Here is a 12,852-nt window from a genome sequence, read left to right as displayed (position 1 = left end):
GTGAGTCTAGAACCTACACCTGATGTGAGTCTATAACCTACACCTGATGTGAGTCTATAACCTACACCTGATGTGGGTCTAGGACCTACACCTGATGTGAGTCTAGAACCTACACCTGATGTGAGTCTATGACCTACACCTGATGTGAGTCTATAACCTACACCCGATGTGAGTCAATAACCTACACCTGATGTGGGTTTAGGACCTACACCTGATGTGAGTCTAGAACCTACACCTGATGTGAGTCTAGGACCTACACCTGATGTGAGTTTAGGACCTACACCTGATGTGAGTCTAGAACCTACACCTGATGTGAGTCTAGAACCTACACCTGATGTGAGTCTAGAACCTACACCTGATGTGAGTCTAGGACCTACACCTGATGTGAGTCTATAACCTACACCTGATGTGAGTCTATAACCTACACCTGATGTGAGTCTATAACCTACACCTGATGTGGGTCTAGGACCTACACCTGATGTGAGTCTAGAACCTACACCTGATGTGAGTCTATGACCTACATCTGATGTGAGTCTATAACCTACACCTGATGTGGGTTTAGGACCTACACCTGATGTGAGTCTATGACCTACACCTGATGTGAGTCTAGGACCTACACCTGATGTGAGTCTATGACCTACACCTGATGTGAGTCTATAACCTACACCTGATGTGAGTCTATAACCTACACCTGATGTGGGTTTAGGACCTACACCTGATGTGAGTCTAGAACCTACACCTGATGTGAGTCTAGGACCTACACCTGATGTGAGTCTAGAACCTACACCTGATGTGAGTCTAGGACCTACACCTGATGTGAGTCTATAACATACTCCTGATGTGAGTCTATAACCTACACCTGAGGTGAGTCTAGGACCTACACCTGATGTGAGTCTAGGACCTACACCTGATGTGAGTCTAGAACCTACACCTGATGTGAGTCTAGGACCTACACCTGATGTGAGTCTATAACTTACACCTGATGTGAGTCTATAACCTACACCTGATGTGAGTCTATAACCTACACCTGATGTGGGTCTAGGACCTACACCTGATGTGAGTCTAGAACCTACACCTGATGTGAGTCTATGACCTACACCTGATGTGAGTCTATAACCTACACCTGATGTGGGTTTAGGACCTACACCTGATGTGAGTCTAGAACCTACACCTGATGTGAGTCTAGGACCTACACCCGATGTGAGTCTAGGACCTACACCTGATGTGAGTCTATAACCTACACCCAATGTGGGTCTATAACCTACACCTGATGTGAGTCTATAACCTACACCTGATGTGGGTTTAGGACCTACACCTGATGTGAGTCTAGAACCTACACCTGATGTGAGTCTAGGACCTACACCTGATGTGAGTCTAGAACCTACACCTGATGTGAGTCTAGGACCTACACCTGATGTGAGTCTATAACATACTCCTGATGTGAGTCTATAACCTACACCTGATGTGAGTCTAGGACCTACACCTGATGTGAGTCTATAACCTACACCTGATGTGAGTCTAGAACCTACACCTGATGTGAGTCTATGACCTACACCTGATGTGAGTCTAGGACCTACACCTGATGTGAGTCGAGTACCTACACCTGATGTGAGTCTCTGACCTACACCTGATGTGAGTCTATAACCTACACCTGATGTGAGTCTAGAACCTACACCTGATGTGAGTCTAGGACCTACACCTGATGTGAGTCTATAACCTACTCCTGATGTGAGTCTATAACCTACACCTGATGTGAGTCTAGGACCTACACCTGATGTTAGTCTAGGACCTACACCTGATGTGAGTCTAGAACCTACACCTGATGTGAGTCTATAACCTACACCTGATGTGAGTCTATAACCTACACCTGATGTGAGTCTAGAACCTACACCTGATATGAGTCTAGAACCTACACCTGATGTGAGTCTAGGACCGCCACCTGATGTGAGTCTAGAACCTACACCTGATTTGAGTCTAGGACCTACACCTGATATGAGTCTAGAACCTACACCTGATGTGAGTCTAGGACCGCCACCTGATGTGAGTCTAGAACCTACACCTGATGTAAGTCTAGAATCTACACCTGATGTGAGTCTAGGACTTACACCTGGTGGTCCTTCTGTGGCTCAGTTGGTAGAGCATGGCGCTTGTAACGCCAGGGTAGTGGGTCTGATTCCCTGGACCACCCATATGTAGAATGTATGCACACATGACTGTAAGTCGCTGTGGATAAAAGCGTCAGCTAAATGGCATATATTATTATATTATGTGGGTCTAGAACCTACACCTGATGTGAGTCTAGAACCTACACCTGATGTAAGTCTAGAACCTACACCTGATGTGAGTCTATAACCTACACCTGATGTGGGTCTAGGACCTACACCTGATGTGAGTCTGTAACCTACACCTGATGTGAGTCTAGAACCTACACCTGATGTGAGTCTATGACCTACACCTGATGTGAGTCTGTAACCTACACCTGATGTGAGTCTAGAACCTACACCTGATGTGAGTCTAGGACCTACACCTGATGTGAGTCTGTAACCTACACCTGATGTGAGTCTATAACCTACACCTGATGTGAGTTTAGGACCTACACCTGATGTGAGTCTAGAACCTACACCTGATGTGAGTCTAGGACCTACACCTGATGTGAGTCTATAACCTACACCTGATGTGAGTCTAGGACATACACCTGATGTGAGTCTATAACCTACACCTGATGTGAGTCTATAACATACACCTGATGTGGGTCTAGGACCTACACCTGATGTGAGTCTATAACCTACACCCGATGTGAGTCTATAACCTACACCTGATGTGGGTTTAGGACCTACACCTGATGTGTGTCTAGAACCTACACCTGATGTGAGTCTAGGACCTACACCTGATGTGAGTCTATAACCTACACCTGATGTGAGTCTAGGACCTACACCTGATGTGAGTCTATAACCTACACCTGATGTGAGTCTATAACGTACACCTGATGTGGGTCTAGGACCTACACCTGATGTGAGTCTATAACCTACACCCGATGTGAGTCTATAACCTACACCTGATGTGGGTTTAGGACCTACACCTGATGTGAGTCTAGAACCTACACCTGATGTGAGTCTAGGACCTACACCTGATGTGAGTCTAGAACCTACACCTGATGTGAGTCTCTGACCTACACCTGATGTGAGTCTATAACCTACACCTGATGTGTGTCTATATCCTACACCTGATGTGGGTTTAGGACCTACACCTGATGTGAGTCTAGAACCTACACCTGATGTGAGTCTAGGACCTACACCTGATGTGAGTCTAGAACCTACACCTGATGTGAGTCTAGGACCTACACCTGATGTGAGTCTATAACCTACACCTGATGTGAGTCTATAACGTACACCTGATGTGAGTCTATGACCTACACCTGATGTGAGTCTATAACCTACACCTGATGTGTGTCTATAACCTACACCTGATGTGAGTCTAGAACCTACACCTGATGTGAGTCTAGGACCTACACCTGATGTGAGTCTATAACCTACACCTGATGTGAGTCTATAACGTACACCTGATGTGGGTCTAGGACCTACGCCTGATGTGTGTCTATAACCTACACCTGATGTGAGTCTAGAACCTACACCTGATGTGAGTCTAGGACTTACTAAACCTGATGTGGGTCTAGGACCTACACCTGATGTGAGTCTAGAACCTACACCTGATGTGAGTCTATGACCTACACCTGATGTGAGTCTGTAACCTACACCTGATGTGAGTCTGTAACCTACACCTGATGTGAGTCTATAACCTACACCTGATGTGAGTCTATGACCTACACCTGATGTGAGTCTGTAACCTACACCTGATGTGAGTCTGTAACCTACACCTGATGTGAGTCTAGGACTTACACCTGATGTGGGTCTAGGACCTACACCTGATGTGAGTCTAGGACCTACACCTGATGTGGGTCTAGGACCTACACCTGATGTGAGTCTAGGACTTACACCTGATGTGAGTCTAGGACCTACACCTGATGTGAGTCTGTAACCTACACCTGATGTGAGTCTGTAACCTACACCTGATGTGGGTTTAGGACCTACACCTGATGTGAGTCTGTAACCTACACCTGATGTGAGTCTGTAACCTACACCTGATGTGAGTCTGTAACCTACACCTGATGTGAGTCTGTAACCTACACCTGATTTGAGTCTGTAACCTACACCTGATGTGAGTCTGTAACCTACACCTGATGTGGGTCTAGGACAGGACGACGCTTTGGAGGAAATGTTGTTCTTAGCTCATTCAATGTGTGAACTCACACAACACATTAAGAGCAGAATATTTGCATTAAATGCAGCAGCAGTACAGCGGGAATAGTTCTGTGAGTTTGAAGGCTAAAGTCATGGGGAAATAGTCTGTCTCTAAGCCTCGTGTTCCATGGAAACATAATGAGACAGATGAGTCATTGAATCATAGAGAACAGAGAGGAAGGTATTGCAGGTAAAAACACGACCGTTTCTTCCAAAGCCACAGCTCTAGTGTTACCTAACCCACTCCATACTGCTCTCTCCTCTCGTGTCTGCTGCCTGTCCTCTTTATAGATGCTGCAAAGACTCCATAGTTCTCACTGTGCTGCAGCCTCACCAGGTAACAATACACAGCTCCCGCTCAACGTTTCTCTCACCTTCTCCTTGACATTCTCTATCTGTATCTCTTTATCCCTCCATTTCTCCTGTTCTCTCTGCTCTCCCTCTCTCTCTGCCTCCGTCTCTCTCTGCCTCCCTCTCTCTCTTCCTCCCTCTCTCTCTGCTCTCCCTCTCTCTCTGCCTCCCTTTCTCTCTGCCTCCGTCTCTCTCTGCCTCCCTCTCTCTCTGCCTCCCTCTCTCTCTGCCTCCGTCTCTCTCTCTGCCTCCCTCTCTCTCTTCCTCCCTCTCTCTCTGCTCTCCCTCTCTCTCTGCCTCCATGTCTCTCTGCTCTCCCTCTCTGCCTCCCTCTCTCTCCCTCTCTCTGCCTCCCTCTCTCTCTGCCCCCTCTCTCTCTGCCTCCCTCACTCTCTGCCCCCTCTCTCTCCCTCTCTCAGCCTCCCTCTCTCTCTGCCCCTTTCTCTCTCCCTCTCTCTCTGCCCCCTCTCTCTGCTCTCCCTCTCTCTCTGCCTCCCTCTCTCACTGCTCTCCATCTCTCTCTCTGCCTCCCTCACTCTCTCTGCCACCCTCTCTTTCTCTGCCTCCCACTCTCTCTCTGCCCCATCACTCTCTGACTCCCTCACTCTCTGCCCCCTCTCTCTCCCTCTCTCTGCCTCCCTCTCTCTCTGCCCCCCTCTCTCTCCCTCTCTCAGCCTCCCTCTCTCTCTGCCCCCTTTCTCTCTCCCTCTCTCTCTGCCCCCTCTCTCTCTGCCCCCTCTCTCTGCTCTCCCTCTCTCTCTGCCTCCCTCTCTCACTGCTCTCCATCTCTCTCTCTCTGCCTCCCTCACTCTCTCTGCCTCCCTCTCTTTCTCTGCCTCCTACACTCTCTCTGCCTTGCTCTTATTCTCTCTCTCTCATTCGCTCTCTCACTCATTCTCTCATTCTCTCTCTCTGTCATTCTCTCTTTCCCTCATTCGCTCTAACCTCATTCTCTCTCTCCTCTCGCTCTCTCATTATCTCTCATTATCTCTCTCTCTCTCATTCTCTCTCCCTCATTCTCTCTCTCCATCATTATCTCTTTCCCACATTATCTCTTTCCTTCATTCTCCTTCATTCTCTCCCTCCCTATGTTTTACTGTGTGTCGTGTGATTGTCAGTAAGTACTCTTCAAACACACTAAAAACAAATGGTTCTATACAGTGCCAAATAGGTGTTATTTGGCTTGTGACCATAGCTGAACCCTTTTTGGTGCTGTATGAAAAGTGTATTTTTAAGGTTCTAGGTTCTACATGGTTCAAGGTTCTACATGGAACCTGTATGGTGCTATAAATCAAATCAAATTGTATTTGTCACATGCACTGAATACAACAAGTGTAGACCTTACCATGAAATGCTTACTTACGAGCCCTTAACTTCTTGCATCGAGCCATCCCGGATCCGGGATCGTGACTACAGCCTCAAACCCATTACCATAACGCAACGTTAACTATTCATGAAAATCGCAAATTAAATGAAATCAATATGCTAGCTCTCAAGCTTAGCCTTTTGTTAACAACACTGTCATCTCAGATTTTCAAAATATGCTTCTCAACCATAGCAAAACAAGCATTTGTGTAACCGTATTGATAGCTAGTGTAGCATTTAGTGTAGCATTTAGCGTTAGCATTCAGCCGGCAACATTTTCACAAAAACCAGAAAAGCATTCAAATAAAATAATTTACCTTTGAAGAACTTCGGATGTTTTCAATGAGGAGACTCTCAGTTAGATAGCAAATGTTCAGTTTTTCCTGAAATATTATTTGTTTAGGACAGATCGCTCCGTTTTCTGCGTCACGTTTAGCTACGAAAAAAAACTGTATCCAGGATTGTGTAAATCTATCCGCAAGCTCATTAGCATAACACAACGTTAACTATTCATGAAAATCGCAAATTAAATTAAATCAATATGCTAGCTCTCAAGCTAAGCCTTTTGTTAACAACACTGTCATCTCAGATTTTCAAAAATATGCTTCTCAACCATAGCAAAACAAGCATTTGTGTAACAGTATTGATAGCTATTGATAGCTAGCGTAGCATTTAGCGTTAGCATTCAGCAGGCAACATTTTCACAAAAACCAGTAAAGCATTCAAATAAAATAATTTACCTCCTTTGAAGAACTTTGGATGTTTTGAATGAGGAGACTCTCAGTTAGATAGCAAATGTTCAGTTTTTCCTGAAAGATTATTTGTTTAGGACAAATCGCTCTGTTTTCTGCGTCACGTTTAGCTACTAATAAAACCTGTATCCATGATTGTGTGAATCTATCCGCAAGCTCATTAGATAACGCAACATTAACTATTCATGAAAATCGCAAATGAAATTAAATAAATCTATTTGCTCTCAAGCTTAGCCTTTTGTTAACAACACTGTCATCTCTGTTACACAAGCATTTGTGTAACAGTATTGATAGCCTAGCATAGGATTATGCCTGGCATTCAGCATGCAATAAAAACATTTACCTTTGAAGAACTTCAGATGTTTTCAATGAGGAGACTCTCAGTTAGATAGCAAATGTTCAGTTTTTACAAAAAGATTATTTGTGTTGACAAATCGCTCCGTTTTCTTCATCACGTTTGGGTAAGAAAAAAAACTAAAATTAAGTCATTAAAACGCTAACTTTTTTCCAAATTAACTCCATAATATCGACAGAAACATGGCAAACGATGTTTAGAATCAATCCTCAAGGTGTTTTTCACATATCTATCGATGATAAATCCTTCGTGGCAGTTGACTTTCTCTTCTGAAGAAATGGAACGCGCATGGACCTAGAGATTACGCAATAATTTCGACACAGGACACCGGGCGGACACCTGGTAAATGTTGTCTCTTATGGTCAATCTTCCAATGATATGCCTACAAATACATCACAATGCTGCAGACACCTTGGAGAAACGACAGAAAGGGCAGGCTCATTCCTGGCGCATTCACAGCCATATGAGGAGACATTGGAACACAGCGCCTTCAGAATCTGGGGCATTTCCTGTATGAAACTTCATCTTGGTTTCGCCTGTAGCATTAGTTTTGGGGCACTCACAGATAATATCTTTGCAGTTTTGGAAACGTCAGAGTTTTTTCTTTCCAAAGCTGTCAATTACATGCATAGTCGAGCATCTTTTCATGACAAAATATCTTGTATAAAACGGGAACGTTTTTTATCCAAAAATTAAAAGAGCGCCCCCTATCTCGAAGAAGTTAATCAACAGTGCAGTTCAAGAAGAGTTAAGAAAATATTTACCAAATAAACTAAAGTAAAAAAATATATAAAAAAATGTACACAATAAAATAACAATAACAAGACTATATACAGTGTGAGTGTGGAGGCTATATACAGGAGGCAACGGTACCGAGTCAGGGTGGAGGCTTTATACAGTAGGTAACGGTACCGAGTCAGTGTGGAGGCTATATACAGGAGGCAACGGTACCGAGTCAGGGTGGAGGCTTTATACAGTAGGTAACGGTACCGAGTCAGTGTGGAGGCTATATACAGGAGGTACCGGTACCGAGTCAGTGTGGAGGCTTTATACAGGAGGTACCGGTACCGAGTCAGGGTGGAGGCTTTATACAGGAGGTAACGGTACCGAGTCAGTGTGGAGGCTTTATACAGGAGGTAACGGTACCGAGTCAGTGTGGAGGCTTTATACAGGAGGTAACGGTACCGAGTCAGGGTGGAGGCTTTATACAGGGGGTACCGATACCGAGTCAGTGTGGAGGCTATATACAGGAGGTACCGGTACCAAGTCGGTGTGTAGAGGTACAGGTCATTTGTACATGTAGGTAATTTGTAGGGACCGGTGAAGTGACTATGCATAGATAATAAACAGTGAGTAGCAACAGTGTACAAAATAAATGGAGGGGGGTCAATGTAAATAGTCCGGTGGCCATTTAATTAAAGAGACCTTAATAAATAACCATTAAAAACCCTTTTACAACCCTTTATGGTTCTTTTCATGGTTCTTTATACAACCTTTATAAAAACGCTCTACACTGAGTGTACAAAACATTACGAACGTCTTCCTAATATTGAGGTGCAACCCCCTTTTGCCCTCAGAACAGCCTCAATTTGTCAGGGCATGGACTCTAGAAGGATGTCAAAAGTGTTCCACAGGGATGCTGGCCCATGTTGACTCCAATGCTTCCCACAGTTGTGTGAATTAGGCACGCCCCCAAATATTCAAATGAGCCACTGCTCATACATTCATTGGTGGAAGGGTACCGAATTGTCATACTTCAGTGAAAGTAAAGATACCTTAATAGAAAATTACTCAAGTAAAAGTGAAAGTCGCCCAGTAAAATACTACTTGAGTAAAAGCATAAAAGTATTTGGTTTTACATATACTTAAGTATCAAAAGTAAAAGTATAAATCATTTCAAATGTCTTATATTAAGCAAACCAGATGACACCATTTTCTTGTTTTTGTTATTTACGGATAGCCAGAGTCACACTCAAACACTCAGACATCATTTACAAACAAAGCATTTGTGTGTAGTGAGTCCACCAGATCAGAGGCAGAGAGATGACCAGTGTCATGACGTTGGCCTTGGGGTAGGTTTATGACAGTCATAAATACCTCTTCCCCCCTTTTTCCTCTCTCTAACCTACTGATGTGACATTTGAAAATCCCTTGGTTAACATAGAGATTCTGGGAACATCAGAAGGTGGGGGGAAATTAACTATATTCTGGTAATCCGACCAATTGAACATATGCGGTGGTACTTAATGGTCCTTCTGTAGCTCAGTTGGTAGAGCATGGCGCTTGTAACGCCAGGGTAGTGGGTTCGATCCCCGGGACCACCCATACGTAGAATGTATGCACACATGACTGTAAGTCGCTTTGGTTAAAAGCGTCTGCTAAATGGCATATATTATTATTATTATTATTATAATATGATGTCAGTTCGGTTGTCATCTGAGACATTCTCATCAATGATAGGATGACATAAACTCTACAGTGGAAAGTCTGCACATTGTAGTTATAGGATTCACATGGAATTGTTGTTCAATTTAAATATTTGAATATAAATTATTGGTGAAGAGATTAAATTTAATTTTAGCTTCCAAATGAGAGATTTGGGTTTCCATAAGGTTAGGGCTCTGCTCAATCAGTGGCCCGCCCCTGTGAAGAGACATGGGTTATAAAACTTTTCAGACACACCCTTCTAGCTCCACTATATAAAGCCTTGACGAAAATGTAACCTCCTGTTCCAAGTACGTGAGGTCTGCAGCCTCTGCGTTAGAAAGGACTAACATGTCAACTACAGAACTAAGCCAACCTCAGCGTGAGCTTTGGTTGAGAATGGAATGAACTTTGAACTCTTATTCACGACAGAAGTGATACCTCCTAGCCATTGAGTTAGCAACAGCAGCTGCAAACACAGACTAGGAAAGAACAGACAGAGTATCCCGTCTACCACACAACGACGTTACTACAACGCATCCAATTGACCACCAGAGACATTCTTCAAAGGACAAAGGACTCGGTTTTGCAACACGGCCTTCCATCTACCACCAACCTACCGAAGTGCAGCTCAGAGTAAATATTTATTGCATGTTCCTTTTCCAAATGGGCTAATTTTAGAATGCAAAAGACACTGTATTTACGATAGCAAAGCTTCTCCCTTTGTCCCTTAGTCTTCCCGCTCTTTCACTCAAACCCAGACCCCTTTCTTTTGTGTAACCAGCCATCATATCTGTTCCGCCCCCTAGGGACGTTTTCCTTTATGACGTAATTTATAATCAAGGTATAATTCATTCTGTGTATATGTAATTCTGTGTGATTAATTAGGTATTTCGCAAATAAATAATTGAACCCAATTTTGTATTGCTGATTCAACTTGTTAGCCAGGGTTCGTGAAGATAACTAAGAATTTACAACTATCAGATGAGACTGAATTAAGGTGACGATTAATATTGACTGCTATTGATGTAAAATATTACTAGGTCTTTAAGAGTTTATTCGGAAGATAACAGCTCAATAAATATTATTTTGTGGTGCCCCGACTCTCTAGTTAATTACATTTACATGATTAGGTCAATCAGGTAATATTAATATTTCCTATTAATATTTTATAGAATAGCATGTCATATCACTTAATCCGGCATAGCCAAAGACACGACACCGGGGATGCTCTCTGTTTAGTGAGTCCACCAGATCAGAAGCAGTAGAGATGACTGGGGATGTTCTCTGTTTAGTGAGTCTATCAGATCAGAGGCAGAGGAGATGACTGGGGATGTTCTCTGTTTAGTGAGTCCACCAGATCAGAGGCAGAAAGATGACCGGGGATGCTCTCTGTTTAGTGAGTCCACCAGATCAGAAGCAGTAGAGATGACTGGGGATGTTCTCTGTTTAGTGAGTCTATCAGATCAGAGGCAGAGGAGATGACTGGGGATGTGCTCTGTTTAGTAAGTCCACCAGATCAGAGGCAGTAGAGATGACTGGGGATGTTCTCTGTTTAGTGAGTCCACCAGAACAGAGGCAGAAAGATGACTGGGGATGTTCTCTGTTTAGTGAGTCCACCAGATCAGAGGCAGTAGAGATGACTGGGGATGTTCTCTGTTTAGTGAGTCCACCAGATCAGAGGCAGTAGAGATGACTGGGGATGTTCTCTGTTTAGTGAGTCCACCAGATCAGAGGCAGAAAGATGACCGGGGATGTTCTCTGTTTAGTGAGTCCACCAGATCAGAGGCAGTAGAGATGACTGGGGATGTTCTCTGTTTAGTGAGTCCACCAGATCAGAGGCAGTAGAGATGACCGAGGATGTTCTCTGTTTAGTGAGTCCACCAGGTCAGAGGCAGTAGAGATGACCGAGGATGTTCTCTGTTTAGTGAGTCCACCAGGTCAGAGGCAGTAGAGATGACCGAGGATGTTCTCTGTTAAGTGAGTCCACCAGGTCAGAGGCAGTAGAGATGACTGGGGATGTTCTCTGTATAGTGAGTCCACCAGATCAGAGGCAGTAGAGATGACTGAGGATGTTCTCTGTTTAGTGAGTCCACCAGATCATAAGCAGTAGAGATGACTGGGGATGTTCTCTGTTTAGTGAGTCTATCAGATCAGAGGCAGTAGAGATGACTGGGGATGTTCTCTGTTTAGTGAGTCCACCAGATCAGAAGCAGTAGAGATGACTGGGGATGTTCTCTGTTTAGTGAGTCTATCAGATCAGAGGCAGAGGAGATGACTGGGGATGTTCTCTGTTTAGTGAGTCCACCAGATCAAAGGCAGTAGAGATGACTGGGGATGTTCTCTGTTTAGTGAGTCCACCAGAACAGAGGCAGAAAGATGACTGGGGATGTTCTCTGTTTAGTGAATCCACCAGATCAGAGGCAGTAGAGATGACTGGGGATGTTCTCTGTTTAGTGAGTCCACCAGATCAGAGGCAGTAGAGATGACCGAGGATGTTCTCTGTTTAGTGAGTCCACCAGGTCAGAGGCAGTAGAGATGACTGGGGATGTTCTCTGTTTAGTGAGTCCACCAGATCAGAGGCAGTAGAGATGACCGAGGATGTTCTCTGTTTAGTGAGTCCACCAGGTCAGAGGCAGTAGAGATGACCGGGGATGTTCTCTCTTTAGTGAGTCCACCAGATCAGAGACAGAAGAGATGACTGGGATGTTCTCTGTTTAGTGAGTCCACCAGATCAGAGGCAGTAGAGATGACTGGGATGTTCTCTGTTTAGTGAGTCCACCAGTTCAGAGGCAGAGGAGATGACTGGGATTGTTCTCTTGATAAGGGTGTGAATTGGACCGTGAATTGAACCTGTCCTGCTAAGCATTCAAAATGTACTGAGTACTTTTGGTTTTCAGGGAAATGTATGGAGTGAAATTATTGTCTTTTGGAATGTAGTGAAGTAAAAGTTGTCAAAAATATAAATAGTAAAGTAAAATGCAGATACCCCCCCCACCCCCACAAAAAAACATGGGTGATACTTTAAAGTGTTTTTACTGAAGTACTTTTCTCCACTGCGTACATTTGAATTATCACTAAAAGCAGAACTAACCCTTTTTTGAAATGCAAAGAACCATTGGGCTCAAAGGGTTCTTTAGGTCTGTATGGTTCCACATAGAACCATCACCCTTCCCAAAGAAGGCTCATTTGTTTAGTGTGCAGTGCTACTCAACAAAATCACCTTTATAGGTTACATGGACACTGCTAGAATGTCTTGCGTCAACAGTCTGTTTCAAAAGCACTGTTTTGTGCACAAACACGTATC

General features: G+C 44.0%; 1 protein-coding gene across 2 annotated transcripts in view; it reads left to right on the top strand.

Annotated features, from left to right (window-relative positions):
- LOC118376821 (FERM and PDZ domain-containing protein 3-like) overlaps positions 1-12,852 on the top strand; it is a 311,796-nt gene that overhangs the window by 243,837 nt on the left and 55,107 nt on the right. For both annotated transcript variants that reach the window (XM_052487744.1, XM_052487745.1), the window contains one exon: positions 4,590-4,635. In XM_052487744.1, coding sequence (XP_052343704.1) covers positions 4,590-4,635 — 46 coding nt within the window. The remainder of the gene's footprint in view (positions 1-4,589; positions 4,636-12,852) is intronic.

The sequence above is a fragment of the Oncorhynchus keta genome, chromosome 30 (genome assembly GCF_023373465.1).
Source record: "Oncorhynchus keta strain PuntledgeMale-10-30-2019 chromosome 30, Oket_V2, whole genome shotgun sequence".
In the NCBI taxonomy this organism is placed as follows: domain Eukaryota; kingdom Metazoa; phylum Chordata; class Actinopteri; order Salmoniformes; family Salmonidae; genus Oncorhynchus; species Oncorhynchus keta.
Note: the sequence above shows the minus strand (reverse complement) of the source record. Positions and strands in the feature narration are given on the sequence as shown.